The following is a 22,132-nucleotide window of genomic DNA, read 5'->3' on the forward strand; positions in this document are numbered from 1 at the left end:
TGAGTACTTGGTAACACCCAACCACGACTACAATAACTCTACAAAAGAGTACAGTACGTGTATAAATATGTAAATAGACCATACAGAACAGGTAACTTTAACACAGGAGGTGCTCTATAGCCGAAAGCATTATGTTAAACATTTTGATACTGTTTACTACTTTCTGTTAACAATGATAGTAATATTATAATTTGTGCGATACTATTTCTGAATCTTGTAAAAGGATACTAAAAAGTAAAGATACGTCAGTTATAATTTTGCTGAGACATCCTTTAGCAAATAAACAGCAGCATCATGTACTATACTATTTGGTTTATATTTACTATTTCGTGCTTTTAAAGCTTCAGGTAGTATAGTCATGAGTTAAAACCATGGTATTACTGTAAATCAGGATTGACTGGGAATGGAAGTAACCACCAAGCTACCACTTCACAACTCAAGCTACAGCTCTATTACTATACTACTAATTTACGTCATGAGTAGGGAACCACTTGTGTGGATGAAAATTTACATAAAAACTGACACGATTTCTAATTTCTTTTTTTGCAATCGTAGATACACATAAATTTGTATGGTTTCCATACCTATTCATTTTAAGAGCTTGTATATTTAGGCACGATTTTTAGAAAAACCTCCTAAAATTACTTGGCAAACAACAAAAGTATCATAATCATTAATTTAAAAGTCCAAAAAATAGCATTTTTAAGCGCTTGTTTCTGAATAGTGTAAAACATCTAAAATTCTTGGTGAAGAAAATCTTGTTGAATCTAATCAATGGCGACAATATTGAGTACTGTTTTTTCTGGCGCCTAGTATTCGGGCCAACATCCACTCCATCAATCACACTAGGTATAAATATTTTACCTGGATTTAAGTACATTTGTCACTGTTGAATATTACGTTACTGAGTTCAAACAAAATGTCGCCTTTAATTCGTAACATCTTCAGCTAGACAGATACTAGAAGGAAATGTGTTCACCTTTAAAAAAGGTTGTTTTTTTTCTTCAATATTGTAAATCCTTGTGTGTGTTGTTGAGTATGCTGTATCCAAATAGTGATGGCTAGTACAGTAAAGTAACTATGAAAAAGAGAATGTAGTTGAGTTGATGAAATGGTCTGTTGGGAAGAAATTGTATTCATGTTGAGCCTGAGATAAAGAATTGTGCCATTTTGAGGCTAAATGGTTTGATTGACTCATCCTTTTATGTTAGCTGTTCTGTCCACATACAAAATAACTCTCATTACTGTTTATAGTAGCTTACGCTCTTAGTCTATGCCTACCATGGTGGCTTGGATGGCATAGGAAGGAATCTCTGACATATAAGAAGGCTGTTCAGGCTTGTATTTAGAGGTTTATCGAAAGAAAATTATTATTAAAAAATTATTTTATAGAATGAATATCAGTCAGAACAGAATCTGTATGTTTATTTTCTGAAAAATGAGCAAGTTGAAAGTCAAACCTGAAGAAATGAACTCATCTCTATTCATAGTATAATCTATACCGAAGTGCTAATGGTTTATACAAATGTCAAGTGTTTAATAAAATGTGATATTTTATTTCAATATTTCCATAAGCAAGATTTCAGATAAGGTCACTGTATACTTGCCCTTGCAACAAATTATAAAAGTACAAGATATTGAGAATGACAATTTTTTCAAAATTCATGTTTTTCAAGTGTTTTTATATTGGATTACCATGCAGCATTGCAACTCGCTTCAAAGTAATGTGTTATTTCTACAACAAGCTCAACCGGCTTCAAGTTCAATCGAGATGAAATAGAGTTTTTTTCTTTACAAAACTTTCTTATTACCATTTTGATTAGTTTCGCCATTTGTTATTCTAGAATTTATTCTTTTTCGAACCATTTTTTATTAGTTATTAGCTTTTTTTTCTTTCATTATAAAGTCATTAGATGCTACAATGATCTCAATGTATTACTGTATTATTTTGAAAATAATAATAGCCAGTTTCAAGTGTCATGAAGTTTATATTTTATTCTTTTTTCTTGTAATGGAAACCTTTCATTTGGGAAATATGTTCGAAAAATCGGCGTTTTTGTTCTTGTTTTTTTCGTCATTACAATTTCATTTCAATATGATGAATGTTTTATGTTTATGTTATTTTATCTATTTTTCATCAGAATTGTTGAAAAATTCTGTTTCACTAAATATGTTTTATTTATAATAAGTAACTTTATATCTATATTGTTTGGTATCCAAAATTAAGACTTGATATACATGTAAATATAAATTTATCTTTTTGTATTCTAAATATTATTTGATAATAATTTATATGTAATTTATTCTATTTATGAAAAGAAATACTTTATTGAATATTTTCATTTTTAACATACAGTAAAATCCTTGTATTGAATATTTTAGGTTTAGTGAGAAAAAAAATCGATATCCATTAAAAATGATGCAAATTAATAGTAATAATATTTTTTTTCTATTAAGCAAAACAATTTATAATTTCAAATTGTTACATACTGTAAAGTGAAGCAACAATGACAACACTTTAGATACGAGAACCAAGAGAATGTTGCAGGAATAGCTTGGTCAGCTGTTTCGTCTCTCCCTTCTTTTATACCCCAACATACCCTGCTGTTAAGTCTGCTACTGCCTGAGCTTAAATTTACCGTACGACAAGTTTAATGAGTGCATATTTGTAAACTGAAGACATTTATCTAGCCTGGGGCTGCAAACATTTTATGGGGATCATCTTATACAATTTTTTTTCACATATTTGCTAAGCTAACAAACCAGTTTAAAGCTCATCCAATATTGCGTTGTCTGATGGTAGTCTTCTAAGTTTGCATACTTCTACTTCTAGGTTAGTGGTTCATCATCTATCATGTTTCCAAGCATTGTTAAAAGCATTTTGCATCACTTACTACATTTTGCCAAAGATGGAATTAAAGAAACTAGTTGTAGATTTATCTTCATTAAATTTAAAAAAATTAAGAGTTTAGATGATGAATCTCAAGATAAAAAGATACTATAAGTTGTTCATTTAAAAAATATTTTAAAATAATTATGAAAAAATAACCTAAAGATTTTTTGGTAATATTTTATATTTCTTATTAATTTCTCTGTCATTATTGTAGTATGAAAAGTTATATTTTACAGTAATAATACTGTAATAATATTATAGCATGACAAAATAATTTGGTATTATATTCAATTTGTTATTATTTGCATATTAGACAATGGCCACCATGGGGATAAGACAAGTAGTGTCTTAGTCTTTGTTCACAAAGACCAAATGAGAATGAAAGATTTATGTTTATAAAGAAAGACAATAACATTAATAACCAATTAGTCATCATCAAATCATCTCAAATGACGTAAATGCACATAGACTGTTTTTTATTTTCCATTAAAGTATTCCCTTCTTCTTCTTTTGTTGAAATTTGTGATATACTGTAGAAAAAACGTAATGAAATTCAGTTAAAACTTTCAACAAATTAAGACGGTATATGTAAAAAAATAACTGCAATGTATGTATTTTTGCTACTTCTGCTAAACAGACTTCTCCATTAATCTTGTTTTAAAACTTTATTTTTAAAATGTATGTTTTCCTAATGAATTTTAGTAGATTAGAAAGTAATTTTGCCAGTGTAGCAAAAAGTTATACAAAACTACCTTCTGCTACACAATAAACTCTGCAGCAAAAATATAAATTAGAAAACTATGTAACTACACTTAATTTCAGTTTGATTAGCAATATTGCTAATCAAAATTTTAAAATGAAATTGACAATAAATTGTTGAAAGTATCCAGTCTAGTTTTTTTTAATGCATGTGAAAGTACATTAGATGCAACTTAAGATGGTTTTTTTTATCACATCGAGTCTTTCTAGTAATCCTTCAACTGGCTCCATAGTATTAAATAATGAGTATTTAATCTTGTCTCAAAGGTTACAGATTTTGATGACATTTTAGTTTTGACGACTTTCTAAAGCGATATAACAAGTAACAAACCTGTGGGAAACTGCTTTTTTTTTTCTCCCAACAATTATTTTTCGACCTTTTTGTTAAGTTATTGTGCTGTATCAAAGTTTCTTTATGTATTATCATTGTCAGCCGGTAAGTAAAAAATGTTTATTATATATACAGTCAACTCTCTCTTGATAATAAAAAAAACATTGGTGTTGATGCTTAGGTGGATTTATAAACGTACAAACACTTATCAATTGATGTTCTGCTGGTTGTAGGAGGTATTGTAAGAAGGGTAGTATAATCTTAAAGACCCCTTCCCTGCAATTTGGACGTTTTTTGGAAAATAATACATAGATATCACTTTAAAAACATTAAACCATGTCATTCCTTGTCTTAAATGTACGTTTTATGTTAAATTATGATAAAAAGTGAGAAACAATGCACTACCTAAGTAGCTCGCGGCGATCGACCTCTCGTGGACGGTCTTAGGCCTAGCCTAGCTAGGCTTAGTTTTGTAGGCTGGTAAACATCGGTAACGTACGAACATCGTACGCGAGCTATATACCTAGCCTGACGTTGTATAGTTGCTGCATTAATTGTCTTTCTATTTTTGCCAGACTCCGTTGATACAAATTGGGGAAAACCCGGTATTTTCGCTGAAAAGTTAGGAGTCTTCCATTTGTTTTGGCCTCACGATCGATCGAAAAGTGGGCGAATTACAGGTGAAAAACAAAAATATCAATCCGCGCGCAATGCATTTTGGGATTTATAGCGGGCCGCTATAATTATTAGAATCGGCTTATTTTTCACATTTTTAACCGTTTAAAGACAAAAAAAGTTATCGCAATAGGACCATATAGTATTATTTTTACATTAAATATAGTTTGTGATCTTAAATTAGATCTAAAAAACGTAGGGAATGGGGCTTTAACAAAAGAGAGGGAAGGAAAGACTCCAACAACCCTATAAAGACTAATCCAAACTAGTAGTTTTGCAGAACAAGTTAGGTCATGCTGATTCAATGTACACATGCATGAATGTTGGCACATGCTTTCCCACTAGTATTTTTCGACACAGTTTTGTTGCAGTAGTTTCTAGGTCCAGGTGACGACCAGTGACAACAGTACATACAGTAGGTCCTAGTCGTTTGGTCCAAAATCAAAACTTCCTAATATTAACATTTAGCTCTCAACAATAAATAATACGAATGTTTAGTGATAGCATTACATTTCAATTTGCAAATGGATCTAGTTTTCGACATTTTGTAACTAAGCGACTTAATAGTGACAGTTAAATTATATGTAAAATCTGAAAATGTTTAGATTTATGTGATTTTTAAAGTTTTGTTTTAAAATTGCCAAAAAAAGAACAAACATTGCTTTTGCAAATGGATCTTGAAAAACCTGCTAAAATGGAATTGTTGCTAAAATTCTTCTTTATTGTTATTTTACAATTTGTCAACATTTCCATTTTCAAAGTTTAGAACTGTCACTGTTAAGAACAAGATATATTTATTGGTATTCTTAATGCTTAAAACGAAAAGAAGAGTAGACATAAGAAATGCACAGGTTGCATTTTATTACTTAGAAAAATATAATTATTTTAGAAAGCTTAGGTCTGTTGACTGATGATACTAATACAACTTTTGCACATGTATTGACATTTTCATTGTTTATCATCAATTTGCTGACAGTAAAAAATACTAGGGAAGTGAAAGACATAATGTTTTTTTTCTCTCTTAAATAATGGAATAATAAATCCAATCTGAAGTGCTGTATTCGATAAAAAAGATTATTGACTTTATAAACTTAAAACTAAATTAATCATCAGATTGAGTTTTATTATAACAACAGTAACTTTCTTGATTACGTTATTTTGGATCCTCATCTTTACTTGCCTCATTCTCCATAAAGACAGTTTGTAACAATTGGAACATTGAGACAATCTCAACTACTTTTTTCCTTTTGAAAACCCATGGTGCAACTTTTTTGATAACATTTTCAATTGAACTGTATTGACTTCTCATTTATTAAAATGTGTTCATTATTTTCCAACATGACATTTTTTGAAGAGCAGGACATAGAGAACTTTACACAGGTGTTTGGAATGTGTAGTCAATTCTCTTCTAATATCTTCTCAGGTTTATCAGTTAAAAACAGATGTTTTGACACATAATAATTACTGCGCTGAACAATTTTGTCAAAGTTTAATTAGAAAGAACATAGAAATAGTGTGAATAATTACAATATAACTAATTTGTAATGGAATGAAAAATATAAGAAGAACTTACTAATTTTACATTTTAAAATAGCACTAAAAATTATTATTATTATATTATCTAGTAAAGTAAACTTTAGGTTATATTACTGTATTTAACATGAAGAGTACAACATGTTGTATATGATTTTATGAGATATTAATGTTTATAATGGTGAAAGTTTAAACATAAAACAGACGAGAGAAATCTTAAGCAATATGGGTTAATGATTTACAGTCTTGAAATGTCTTGGATTGTTCAGTAGTGTCTGTAAAAGTTATTAGGTTGTAAGCACTTATGATGATAATGATATTTATATATATTATTAGTATTATCAAATAAAGTAAGGATTTTACCAAACTTAAAAAAAAGCCCTTTTTTACATTAATTCAAGTTCTTATAAACATTTACGAGACCATTATGTAGTCGCTGTTAAAGAGAATACATCCATTGGAATACCGAGGGCACACTAATTTCTCGGTGAAGCAAACGTTATTGACATCACTATTAGCAGACACTTTGGGGGTCCTGAAGGTGCCTTCTTTAATGGAGGTTCTATCATTACAAATTATTTGAATTTTTCCAAATACATAAACCATCCAAGTTATTAGGCACTGCAACAGAAACTATCATTTTATTTGGTATTTTTAACCAGCAGTCGGATTTTATTAGAAATATTATATATACGAACGATACTTTATAACATAAAGTAAAGAAACACTCTATGCATGACCTGTTCAAATGTCATTCAACAAAATGTACTACACAGTTTTGACATGGCAGCAATGTGATAATGTTTTCGTAATATAGATTAATACAAATCCCAAATGCATTATATGTATCGTAATAATTATGCCCAGCTATGGGTAATATAGTCTCTCATTCAATATTTATATTCAAGAATGTAGTATAGTAGTAATTTGTTACTGCCATAAGTTAAAAACAATAATTATATCTAAGTATTATTATAGCAGTAAATTATTTCATATCAGGGTATTGTTTTCGTAAATAACCAATTATGTAACTTTTATTAATATAGACAGAACACATGAATAATCTTGTTCTGACTGTAGGCTTGCTAGCAATATTTCTTTTCGTACATAAGGACCCCTTATGAAATGTCGCAAAATGAACATGAATATTCATTAATAGTCATATCCATATGGTGTGACGTACGAATTGATCTACAATTCATGCCGTTTGTGTAGTCGAATGAATTAGACTATGGACTTTGCATGTTGATATATGGGGTTCGAATCCTATGATCAACTCGTTTTACTTTTAATAGAAGGAGAGATTATTTAGAAGGTTTTATTTAGGAAGTAGTCCAGCTACCTTTCACATTTATAAGGTGTCCAACAATTTTGCATACAAAATAAAAAATATAAAAAATTGCACCCTGCTATTGGTTGGTCATTGCATATTTCAGATAAGTTCAGGTTTCAAACTTGCAAACCATTTTAAGATTGGTCTTGGAAGCTTAATTTACACCTAAAATGCTATCTGGCATCCACTCTCATCTTTCATGAATGTACAGTATCCCTGTAATTTTTAAAGCCATGTTCTCACATGAATAAGATTGGATTTAGATAAGAACTTGCTAAACTACAGTGCTATTACGTTTATTTATTAAAAGACAAATACATCACATCACATTTTTCTAATGAACATTAATATTACAAGAAATAGGACAGTGTTGTAACGCAAATTAGAATGTAATACAATTGCAGAAAGCATTTAGAGTTATGATAAGCATTTGAGACCAGACAGCATTTTTACTGGCATTTAATATTGGCCTTTATGACTGATATAAAATTATACAATCACTATTTTCAACTTATGAGAGCTACATTAACGATATGATTATTATTATGATAACATCATATATGAATGCAGACGATATTAAACAGTTATTATCCTTGTATGTTGTGTATGTTTATGAGAGGTAATTAAGCAAAATGTAATTTATTACCCAATCAAATTACAACATCATAGATAGAATGACACATTAAGCCATGTTAGGTCATGAACTTTAGTTTTTCATTGCAGAAATCCTAGCTGCTAGTACGCCATACTTTAAATACCGATGTCTTAGGGACAACGCATCTCGGTTGCCTACAACACCATGCTGAGATCTTGCTGAGACTGCATTTGCGTTAGTTTTAGGGTTGATTAGGATATTCTGGCATGAAATATTAAGGGAGCGGTAATCTATGGTTATAACATTAACAATGGTTATATTAGTAACTATATATTCTGATGTGCACTTTTCATTCAGCATTTTGTTAATTGTGTCTGAAGAAATTAAGATATATTACAGACATAAGAGGCAATAGTACAGCATTAGCTTTTCAGAGTCCTAAGTTTTACACCAAAATAATGGCCTTGTTTTATCTATGATAAACTACAGTACAATAGCATTGCGAATTAAACAAAATGAACTTGCTTTGTCACATTTAGCTTCTAATTAATTGAAAATCTGTAAATTAGGTTTGAGGATTTTGTTTGCAGTCATAAGAAAAACATTTTGATCTGTCTCTCTATATCTTGCCCATTGGATAGGATGTTAAGCCCTTGGTCTTAACAAAAAGCACATGTGCAAGAAAAGTAGACTAGAAGTACTGTATACACTATTTATATCCTGGTGTGCATGCTGTGGCTGTCATGGGTCTTGCGGTAATTACCTCCCATGAATAATACAATTATTACATAGACAAAGAGAATTCAAAACTTTTGTTGTGTGTTATAAATGTTTAAACAATCAAACTTCTTATTCATAAAAGATGTTTTATGAAATTATTTTCTATTTCTTGAAATGTTCTATAAAGCTGTGCAGATAACTTAAACTATTGATTTAGAAAAAAAAAGTTCCAACAGCTGTGAATTCTGATTTTTAAAGTATGTCATTCTCCAATGTATCAGTGAGTGAATGTAGACATTATTACATGTGTTGTGTGAGGCTTAAAAAGGGTTAGATTCAGTTCAAGTAGACATTTATTTCCCATCGCATAGCTCGGTCTAGTTTCTCATCCTGGAAGTTCTAGTTAAATCTTTGCTGATGTCCATTAAGCTCTGTCGACACTATCAAACTATTTTTTTTTTAAAGTGTGCCCAAATATGGTAGTGATATACCAAAATATGGTAGTGGTATGTCCATATATGGGCACATCACATTTTGTTGTCACATTAAGTTTGATAGTGTAGACAGAGCTTTAGATTTAGTTCAAGTAGATAATTATTTCCCATGGCATACCTCAATCTAGTTTCTTATCCTAAATCTTTGCTAATGTCCATTAGATCACACAGAATTTACTAGCCTTATTTTACTATTATATTTCTAGATTTTCTCTTCAGCATTTGAAAGGATAAACGGTTGGGATAGGGTTACATACATAACATACCTAAGCATACCCTTTGAATCATGGTTATTTCGTTACATCCAATAGGGAAAGTTCTGTTGAAGAATTTTGGGCAATACGCAGAAAAAAAGATATGTTTACAGAGAACTAACCCAAAGAGTGCGCTGTTTAAATTACAGTCAATCAAGTAAATTTATTTTCATTTGTAAACATGATATAAAAAACATTTTCATTGAAATTAATTTGAATGGTTTCGGTATTTATAGAACTGGTTTCTGGGTTGGTAAAAAACTAAACCCTGCCGCACACCATTCCGTTATTTCAAGGTTTCGGGGTTGGTAAAAAATTAAACGCCACCGGACACCATTCCGGTATTTCAAGGTTTCAGGGTTTTACTCTGCCCTGTGTGAAAAATCTGAGCACCACTTTTTTGTCTTCAGATCCAATTGTAGATGGTGGATTTTAGTTAGAAATTACTTCATAGACTTGTTTGCTGCCACCTCGTTGCATAGTACAGTCAATCTTTCAACTCATAAAATATTCTCTTATTAAATTCAAATTGTACAGTAAACATACATTATTTGTATACTATTTTTAATCTTCATTTTACTTTGTCATTTTGCACAAATCAAGTGTTTCTTAAAAGTATTTTTTGTGAATGATAATTTCATACCTGTCGCATTACAGAAGACGATGTCGCAGACGATCAAAGATCGCATATTCCACTCTCGGAAATGGAACAGGTGTGAACGTACCTTAATACAGATTATCTGAAAATGATTTATTCACGAATGTAACGTTTGCATTTTTACTTGAAAAAATGTATTCATGAATAAAATTCATTATTAGATTGTACCTGGTTGTGGCCTTTAGATTTATTGAATATTATTAAGTTATGTGTTAAGTATTTGTGAGTAATATTTTCAATAGACTGATTCTTTCATGCATAGTGTGTATTGTTCATGTTGATCACACATTTGTTGAATGTATATTTATATTTACAAATACTGTCCTAATAATATAATAATCTTATGGTAACACACTTAATGTGAAATTGATGAAATAAAAGGTACGGTTTAGAAAAAATAGAAAAATGTATTGATACTTGAAACTAGCAGGATTGTCAGTATACTGCCCTCTATATTTGGGTTAGTATCCTTCATTACACATAACACCTTCACAGTAATTAAAATGATTACAATATATACATTGAGTGGGGTTATTATCTAAAAAATATAATGCCTTTAATGTTTCTATATTGCAAAACGCAAACAATTTTTTGGACTATTAAAAATAAATGTCTTAATGATAAAAAGTCGCGAAAATTGTTATGAAATACTGTAGTCGATAAAATACATTATATACCATTAACTTATGAATTATTGCAAGTAATCTTCTTAATATAAACATTCAAAGCACGTCTTGTTATTTCTTTAATCATGAAAATTACTTTGCATTATTATATTAAATTTTATGAGAATATATCGTGACTGAAATATATCATAGTCTATTAAAAGCTATATTAGCATTTTTTCATATTATTTTCCTCTGTTATGCAATTTTTTGTTCAATTATGGAACAAAATATGTATTAGCAACCGTTTAAAAACTGTTAAAACCCTTTTTATATTATTTTCCTATTGAATAATTATAGATTATATCCATGTCACATGCTAGGTCAACTATAAACTTAACCTTTGCAGGCTTAACTAGGCAGACGTGCATTGCTTACATTACATTTCAAAGATTTAATGAAGTGTATAATTAGTGTACGAATGAATGTGCTACTGAGGGGGAAAAGAAGAAGTTTCTTAAAATATTAAATACTGTAAATTCTTTGGTAAATGGTTAAAAATTGCCATACCAAATTTGATGTTAAGCCACTGTTGAGTAATCGGGCAAAAAAAATGTACTTTTGAACCCCTAATGAAGAGACACTTTTGTGACCCAAAAGTGTAGTGTTAAAACATATTTCTATTTTCTCCCCGAGAAAGGAAAGGGTTAATGAAAATAGACTGGTAGAACTGTTGAATGGTCTTCTAAATTTCACCAAATACAGACATTGTTATTTATTATTATTTTGTTGTCTGCTAATATCAATTTATTTTTTACAAATAAATTTGTTTCTTTGGCCAAATTTAGTAGCGGTGTAAGGTCATTGAACTTTAGTTTATCTCAATACGGTACTACAATTATTCAATTCTGAACAAACTCTAATCAAATTTCAAATTTGTTTTTGATATCTGAAGAATTAACGTCAGATTTCTACGTAATTTATTATCAATTATAAAAACCAGATATTTGATATTTAGATAATTATACAACGGTGAATTTATGAATTAAATGTAAATTTAGATTCTATGTAAACAGCTCAAAATGGCAATGAAATATTGTACAAAATTAGTATCATTTTTAGAGAATGCATATTACAGTACAAAGTGCTCACTGGCTAAAACCAAGGGGCAATAAGCAGCCCAATGCAACTACCCAGCATTGGAGGGCCCCTTAGTAGTGCTAAAACAAGGGCCTTTGCCCACTGTGTTACGCCACTGTGTAATAATCTTTTGAAAGAATATCATGTATAATATCAATATTTCCATTTCTTTATAAATCTGGATATTATATTAGCTGTGTTGTACTGTAGATACAGTAGTAGCACTAGATTCAACTAGAATGTTAATGACAAAACCATTATGAATTATTCTCGGATAAGGACTATAAACCGTAGGTCCAGTGTACACATCTAGCTCGTGTGCAATTTAAAGAACCTAGTACATCTTTCGAGACGAGTAGGGGGTTACCCCGACCCCGGTGTATTAGTACATCACAGCCACTGATCACCAACTGGGCCCTCTGGGAGACCAGTCTTTGACTGAAGAGGTTACCCAGTATAAATATATATTTCAATCAATCAATCAATTAGGTAGGTTTTTACTATTTTTTATTTTTATTTCCATTTTCCGAATGGTTAAAACAAATTTACAATTTTAACAATTCATCATTTGGTAGAAATACAGTATGGTACTTTAGAATATTATAATGATATAAAATATAAATGTTGATATTTAATGATGATGAATTGCACAATCCATGGATTGAACAGCAGAGCCCCTCCTGTGGGACACCCCCATTCAGGGGATATCCCTATTAAAGGGATGCTCTAACCTGGCTTTAACCATCCCTGCTTTAACTTTCCAATTTGTGTTTTCCATATTTACTACAGTACCACATTGATAACATTGTGTAGAAACCATTACAATATTTTCTTATAGCTACAGTACAGGATGTTGGCTGGAATGTATTGTATAGTTAAAGCACAATACAGCAATAGTATTTTTGAGTGATTTATTTATACTTTTACAAGGTGTTTTTTTTTCAAAACCACAAAAGCTTTATTTGCCAAGGTCAATATTCTTTGGCATACCAATGAATTGTAGTATTAGAATACATCCACCAGTTAAGAATGATTAACCCATGAATTGAACTTTTCTGCAGAAGGTATGTACAGTAGTGATATAGTGATGCCTGCGCTTTCTTTGTATTAGAATTTGTAAAGAGCTTTTATATTGTATTCTTTTTCACTGTGTTAACATTGAATATGATAATTGATATTGTGTTTAATATTAAAATTACTCATTTTGACAGCTTCTGTTACATTTACAATAGATTTGTTTGTATTTTAGATAAACAACAACGACATAAATACAATGGTTGTTAGTTTGTAGTATCCAACATTGTTACTAGTATTATTAGCATGTGTCCAAAACCATATCACTCAGGTGTAAATAGGTACCAGTATACTGGCAGAATCTATTATCAGATGAAGATAACAGTCACACTGGCCGTACCATATCCAAATAATGGTCTCTGTAGTTAGAGTTAGACATTTTCAGTGAAAATATATCTTGTTACTGTACAAACCCCTGAGTTTTATTAATTGGTTGTATCATTCAACTGTTCAATTATTAATAATCAATAATCAATGTAATATTAACTGTACAATGTCATGAGTTTGATTTATTGATTGTATATCAACTGTTTGATTATTAATAATCAATAATCAATGTAATATTCACTGTACAATGTCATGAGTTTGATTTATTGATTGTATATCAACTGTTCAATTATTAATAATCAATAATCAATAATCAATGTAATATTAACTGTACAATGTCATGAGTTTGATTTATTGATTGTATATCAACTGTTTGATTATTAATAATCAATAATCAATGTAATATTAACTGTACAATGTCATGAGTTTGATTTATTGATTGTATATCAACTGTTCAATTATTAATAGTCAATAATCAATAATCAATGTAATATTAACTGTACAATGTCATGAGTTTGATTTATTGATTGTATATCAACTGTTTGATTATTAATAATCAATAATCAATGTAATATTAACTGTACAACAGTCATGAGATTGATTTATTGGCTGTATATCAACTGTTTGATTATTGATTATTAATAATCAAACAGTTGATATACAGCCAATAAATCAATGTAATATTAACTGTACAATGTCATAAGATTAATTCATCGGTTGTATATAAACTTTTTGATTATTAATAATCAATAATCAATGTAATATTAACTGTACAATGTCATGAGATTAATTTATCGGTTGTATATCAACTTTTTGATTATTAATAATCAATAATCAATGTAATATTAACTGTACAATGTCATGAGATTGATTTATCGGTTGTATATCAACTGTTCGATTATTAATAATCAATAATCAATGTAATATTAACTGTACAATGTCATAAGATTGATTTATTGGTTGTATATCAACTGTTTGATTATTAATAATCAATGTAATATTAACTGTACAATGTCATGAGATTGATTAATGTTTGTATATCAACTGTAAAGTAAGATTATCGTAAATGATTATAATTTGTGGCTTGGCATTTCACCTTATTGAATGTCTCTAATCTTAATTGATTAACCCTGCCAAAGAGCAATTACTAAAGTAAGCAATTTTATATTTTTTGTAATGGAAACCCATAAATATTTTGACTATAAAAGCATGATTTAAAAAAAGCATGTGATCTTTTAATTGCACTGATGATATGTGTAGTACGCTGCTATTGATTTTTAGCAGTTTTTTTGTAACCTTCAACCAAACATAATGTGTCTCTTTTATTTAATTATTAATGTAGCTGTTATAGTATTCATAGAAAATGTATAAACTATATAATATACTATATACAGATAAATAGTCCTCTTTTATATTCTTCAACCATTGCCAATTATAAGATGCTTTAAATAAACCTACGTTTTCTAAATTAAGTATTGATGTGGGGCGCTATTATTATGGCAATATATTTCAGTGTAGCAGAAAAAAATATCCAAAAAAAAAATGACAGAAACCAAGAAGTAGGATATTCTCTTTTTAAATTTAAATTGTCTATATTTACCCAAAAAATGGAAATTGTCTTAAATTTAATTTAAAGTAATAACATTGTTGCAACCCAATGACTCTCTTTATACATCTTCGTATTTGTTTTCTCTATATATTGTATAAAGTATATCTTGTTGTTTAAAATTATTATTTAATATATAGTATTAGTTCAATAATATCATCATGCAAACTGTCATATTTAAAGAATGTCTTTATAAGCCTAGTTTGAGCACTTTATTCTTTACTTCATATCTATGTCTGTTAATTGACAACTATGTGATAGTATGATAATTACTCAAGATGAAAATCACTAGCAATATAGAGACGAGCTAACGTGTTAAGACCTTTTATGAAGTTTAAACATTATTGTACTTAAATGATAGGCGGTTTGATTGAGATTGAACATAATATAAGTGAACTGGCACTTTACGATTTCGCCAAAAAGGCGAATTGTATGTATTTCTTTCAATTTTAAGAAAGGCACAATACCAATATCCCGGCGCTACTTTACCTGTATTGACATGAACAGGTGCACCAAATGATATTTTATGTCACATTAAATCTACTTCTTGGAAATTGGACGGCACACCTTTCGTTTATCTGACTGTCGACAGATGTTTCACTAGTGTAGAATAATTGTGTTGAACCGAAGAACTTAAAATTTAAAGTCAGGCCATTTGCCATCAAGTCGCAGGTTTAAATGGACAGGTGTGATACTGATAAGATCGAACATACTTACTTGCAGTATTATCATGTTCAGGCACTTTACCATTACGTCACAATGCATGTTTAATAATAATAATTGGCATGAACAGGTGTTGAAATGAAAATGGAATAATCCAATATTTTAAGTAGCATTAGGTGTTCTATGACAACTGGTATAGTTTGCTAGTGTCGTTGGGATATACGTTGACATTTAAAGATTAATATCTATTGTAGATACTTTAGTCAATTTGCCTTGCCGCATTTTGTTAAGTTTCTATTCAATGAACTATGTTCAAATTTCTCACAATCATTGATCATCTCTCCTGTGTAATATTTAAAAAGAAATTTCTTTGATATTTATTTTTTTTTAAAGAAACTCACCTAATTTTAAATAATCAATTGTATGAAAAATATTTTATACAAAATGTTGGAGGCATGGAAAAGGTCGATCGTCTTAAGCTAGTCTACTCTATCAAACTTGACGTGACCGTATATGGACATGATGATGTCATATCACTACCATATTTGGGCACACCACGCTTTATTGATAGTGTAGACAGAGCTTTAGACATTTAAACAAATCTTCATGTTTTTCTCAAGAGTTAAAGAACATTATTTAATTATCGCAACAATTTAGGGCTGTGAAACTTTATAATACCTATGATCTAACACCTTTAATTTATTATCACCTGTGGTGTGTTTTTAGGTTGATGTCAAGGTTGGGTTAGACTTAATTTAATCTCAGCATCCAATTAATTAGGTTGATTTGCGTTTGCACGTGTTACTTAATAAGAACACACATGTGCAAGGGGTCAAGAAAGATGACCCTTACTAATATGTGTGTACATACAGTACATACATTACTGTAAATAGGGCATGGTCAAAGGTCAGGAGACACAAATAATATAATGGGGCCTAATTGTTGTTGACTGTGATTGTAAAGGAGGATGAAAAATTGTGATAATAAAGGATGGTTATAAAAAAATAAAATAGTTAAAGATAGTTAAACTGCACAACAGTGATAAACAACATTAAAAACAGAAGGCAAAATTGTCTGTAAAATTTATCCAAAATTGATTATACAAAAGATTACAAACTGTAAAATTATTCCAAAATTGATTTTACAAAGATTAAAAAATGAAGGAGATTACAAAATGAAGGAAGATTTTTTAAAATCTTATTAAATTTTGATTGTATACAACATGCAATGAACTTCTCACCTTATGGTACATCTGTATGTCATCATTTATACGTAGAATGTCCATACTGAAAGCAAGTGTTGTAATTAATTAAATTTATTTTCTATTCAAATTCAAAATCCTGTTTACATTGTAATACTGTATAAAATTAGATGTATCTTTTAAGTAAGATCAAAACTTTTTTGAGCGATTTAGCATTTTCAGTCCTCTATAAGTAGGCCTACTGTAATAATAATAATATCTAATATCTAACTTATAAAGTTTATATTTGTATAGTTTAACCACAGAACAAATAATTTGTATCCGTTCAAATAGCTTAAAACAAATTCAAACAAATTTATTCTACTAAAATAATTCTAAATTGTCGTTATTAATAACAATAATAATTAATATAGTATTAATTATCCTAGAAATTTTAAATTATACTATACTACTAATTATTCTATTATAGTCAGTGCGCCCTCTAGAGATGAGAATTTATCTTTATGGTATGCTAACTGTGATTATAAATTGCTCGTTAACATAACTTTTTCAGTTGTTCTTCTTCCTTGATTAAAATGTAATGTTACATTACATTATGCTCTGTAGTATATGTTTTACTACATTTAATTGGTCTTTAGATAAATTTGCAAGTTGCAACAAATAAATTCACTTGTATTTACAGTTACACAGTAGGATCAATGAATGAAAGTTTTTAACTTAATTAATTACATACTTCAAAGTTAATTAAGATTGTAAATGATAGTAATTTAGATACTGTATACTTATTGGTCATCTGCTCAGTTCATAGGTTAACTATACGACGGTCTGACCCCACAGACCCCCTATAGGTGACCAATTCCATCTCATTTGTACTTGCGTGCGTTTTTTCATTGCTTTGGTATGCATGTGGTATAGTAGTTATCTGTACTTTGATACTCGTTCTTTGAGCATGGCATGTAATGGAATGGTCGGAATGAATGAACGCTGGATCGAGCCTTCCTTGTCGCCCGCAAGGCCCACATCATCTGTAAGTTGACAGATAGAAAATTTGTACTTTCTTTTGTTGTTAAACGTACTTCTTACATTTATTAATTAGCCTAATTCTTTTTTGATAAGATGTGATACCATTACTTTTATATACTATATATTCTGATTAACAGTATAATTCAGTATACACGATTCTGTCTCCACTGTCAAACTAATTTAGACAAAAAATTATGAGCCCAAATATGGTAGTGATATGCTTAAATATAGTAGTGATATGACATCATGTTGATATATGGCCACATCACATTTTTCTTTGTCACATAAAGTTTGATAGTGTAGATGGAGCTTAAGATTATATACATTAATAATGTAATTTGAAGACTTTTGTCAATATTTGTTAAATTATTAATTATACTTCATATTATTATAAATTATATTAAACATAAACAACTTTTGCATGAATACACAAACAAATTTAGTGATCTATTCTTAGTTACTCATAATTGGTAGGAAATCAAATAGGTTTGAATGAACATTATCTTGTTTACTATTATATTGTTGGCTATTCTGTCCGGGTATCTAAATAAAGTAGCTAGAAAAGTCTAGAGGGTGTGGGTATCAAAGGGGTATTTTCAGATACCCAAAGTATTCTTATGTTGATGCTGTGGTGATATTAGGCAACACAAAAGACCTTAAAGCTATATCTACACTATAAAAATTTGATGTGCCCATATACTGTAGGGGCAGGATAATATCATATTACTACCATATTTGGGCGTATCACTACCATATTTCGGCACATCACACTTTTTTTGTCAAACTAGTGACAAAGCTTAAAATACACCTTTTCGTATCGTTACCCACTTCCTCCCAGCATAATTACGTGTTAGTATCTTTGATGCTCATCACTTTAATGATTCTATGGACACCTTCTCTCTATTGAAGCCTGGCAATTACCACTTCTGATCAGTCCAGTAATGAGCAGTATTATTTACTTTGAGAGATATTTAAAGGTTAAATTAATTAAATATGTTTATGAATTCTAAATATAAAATTTCAAATAAATTAACATTTCTGCAATAATTTTTCTAGGTAATAAATGAGTATAAAATAATTATGAATAAAAAAAATCTTTGAAAACTATAACCAGTTAATTGTATTGGTTTCTTAAATTAAAACATAATTTGAGACTGTTGATAAGGAACCACTTATAAATGTAGTCTTTCTGTAGAACTACTATACATTCATTAATATATTGATGCACAAATTTAATAAATTTTATTTTATTACTAGGTACATTTTAAAACAAGTTTCTTACAAAAACACATCCAATTAATTGCATGACAAAAAGATTTTATTGATCGTTAATAAAAAGGGCTTTTACTTTTTTTAAATTATTGAATGTCTAATAGTATGTGACTATCAATATAATAAATATACATTAGTAAAGTAGTATGGGTTGAGTTCTACTTTAGTCGGTCATACATAAAGGGACAATTATGTACATAGGTAATTTAGCAAATACTATTTATTTTCTTGATGGTTATGAGAAAAATAATACCTGTTATAATTTTGAAAGCATAAGAAATTGAAAGTTTAAAAGTAGGCCATACTTTATGTTCAGAATTGTCCCAGTTCATAAAGTGAAGAAGCAAAACTGGGCTTCTTTTTCTTTTATTAAGCTCTGTCTACACTTTCAAACTTTATGTGACAAAAACATTTGATGTGCCCATACAGTATATGGGCATGATGATGTCAGATCACCACCATATATTGGGCATATCACCACCATATTTGGGTATATCACTACCATATTTTGCCACATCACACTTTTTTGTCAAACTAGTTTGATAGTGTAGACAGAGCTTTAGACATGATGCAGATGCATTGGCCTTTAAACCACGATGTTCCTAGTTCAAATCCCATTTGAGTGTGCTTATTATACTACTTTAGTTTCCATTACAGTAGCGTGCCATAGACTACGATTTAATAGCAGACATCAGTCGTTCATCATCAGATGATACTGTTTGATATTGTATACCCTTCAGCACCACACATCTGTATTGAGAGGAGTTTACAATGTTTTATTCAAATGTATTGTTGTCATAATACTTTGCCAATGCAGCATGTACACTTAATTTGAAATTGTGAAAATGTAACATTTCCTCTGGCTAAGACTATGGTAAATAACTTGAAATTTATTCCATTAAATCAGTCAAAATGCCTGTTTTTACATTAAAGTACTTTGTAAATGTACTCTGCTTATCCCTGCTGGTAAACTATAGTCTCATAAAAATACATCATTCTTACTTTAAAGTAAACTTAAAGCATAATTGTATAGAAGAATCATCTATTATTTTCATTTATATGTGCTACAAAAGCATAAAATTAAACTTTACTTTGATTGCTAGTAGTAGCACAGGAGACCTCTTCTGAAACAAGCATTCCAGTTTCAAGGGTTACCCCCCTGCTATGTCACATTTTGTTTATTGTAATTCTAAGATATATTGAGTTTGTCTTGTGTTATAATGTTTTGTTCTACGACATAGCAATAAATATACAAACAAACAAACATCATTGCCAAATATCTTCAATAGAATTATTATTATTATTATTAAACTTGAATACCCCAATATTAAGGTATTTATTTTTCATGGGCACGCTCAGCACAAGTACTGATTGGCCGGACTTTCCCAAAGAACTTTCCCAGTATGCAGATCATAGTAGGCACTGCAATGCAATTGTTCTGGGTCTGTAGAGGGCCTATTCCAAATTTGATGAACTGACAACAAATATTAATACATTTAAATAGAAGTAAAATTGTTTAAGAAATGTGCGGACAAGTTTATTTTGTAACGACTTATCATTTCTTTACTTACCAATAATAAAATGTTAAAGGCCTATGTGTATTGTTACAAGCAAAATGCAATCTAAGAGATAATTTTATACTTTCAAACTAAACTTTCTATTCAAGATTAATACTACTCTGTCTTGTAATAAGCAAGTAAAGCTAAATTGCAACACATGACGATGAGACAGAAACTACAGTAGATGAAAAATAAGTTTACTGATCGTGTGCACGCCATCTCTGTCGACAAATTATCCACAACTTGAAATTGATCTTAACTAACTCGGAACTTGTAAATTAAGTGAACACATATAAGACATGTGTAAACTTAGCATGTGGCAAAAGTAATTTGATTTGATTTTTTTGTTCGACGACATACTGTAAAATCCAATGCGTTTTAATCCTATTTCAAACACATGTTAGCTTGAAACTTTAATCGAAGAAATACTGTAATTATCACGTACGTAGTGATCTATGTTAGAGTGAGAAAGTTTTTTTTTTTAAAGATTTTTGTGTTTTGATCGTAGAATTTCAGCCAAGATTGATCAATTGAACAAAGTATATAAATTTACTACAGGAAGAGAGAAACTCTATCCGCCAATTGTAGAAATTGAACGTTTTGCAATTTTTCAAATAATTAGAATCAACTATGGACTTGTTTAAGTAAGATGTCGTTTTAAGCAATGTCATGGATAATATTACAAAACTTTTGAAAATTTAAATAAACATAGTTTTTAATAAATTGTAAAGAAATAAGAAATTTTGTTGTGATAAATTTCTGATTTAATATAACGGCAGTATAAAGTTTGGTTCTGAAGCTAGCAGTTTGGCAAAATAATTTGTGATGCCCTCCCTCAATACAACGCTGCTATGGGCATTGTTTGGAACCGGATTCTTAACTTAAAGCTCAGGTACAGGCATGAATTCTAAATATAATATCTGGTTAATTGTACATAAATAAAATATTTGTAACAGAAATCAAGATAAAAACATGAATTTCCCTTAATATGGTCAAATACAAAATTTGGCATAATTCTGCCATAAAAACCAGGAAGACTTTTTTTTAGTAGTTAGGTAGTTTAACCTAATGTAATAACATGTCTGGTGACTCCCTAGAAGGTGAAAAAAGATGGTGGATACACGGTGGATAATTTTTGCTATAGCATGAAAATAAAAATCTGAAGTTGAATAAAAATACCAGAAATGTAAAATTCAAGTTATATTACCTATATTTAGTCATCTGATAACATTTTTTACCACACCGTTTATTTTTCATAGCTTTTTAAAATGCCTCTCTATTTACAAAATCTGTGTACAAAAGAATAGAGATTTTACTGTGTAATTTTAACTATCTGATAAGAAAGTGCTTATTTTCAATAAGCTCGTGTAACACAAATAAAATCCCAAAACATTATGAAACATAGGGGAAACTATAG

At 29.6% G+C, this 22,132-nt stretch overlaps 1 protein-coding gene across 19 annotated transcripts in view; it reads left to right on the forward strand.

Annotated features, from left to right (window-relative positions):
* Positions 1–22,132, forward strand: part of LOC140040179 (CUGBP Elav-like family member 2) — a 111,033-nt gene that overhangs the window by 23,016 nt on the left and 65,885 nt on the right. For 3 of the 19 annotated variants that reach the window (XM_072085904.1, XM_072085911.1, XM_072085908.1), the window contains exon 1: positions 17,752–17,888. The exons of 1 other annotated variant lie outside the window; for it this stretch is intronic. In XM_072085904.1, the coding sequence (XP_071942005.1) occupies positions 17,766–17,888 (123 nt within the window). In that variant the 5' untranslated portion in view covers positions 17,752–17,765. Of the gene's footprint in view, positions 1–17,749; positions 17,889–22,132 lie in introns of those variants that run through there. 15 more of the 19 variants (XM_072085916.1, XM_072085920.1, XM_072085912.1 and 12 more) reach the window with 9 other exon arrangements.

Source organism: Antedon mediterranea, chromosome 2 (assembly GCF_964355755.1).
Source record: "Antedon mediterranea chromosome 2, ecAntMedi1.1, whole genome shotgun sequence".
NCBI lineage: Eukaryota > Metazoa > Echinodermata > Crinoidea > Comatulida > Antedonidae > Antedon > Antedon mediterranea.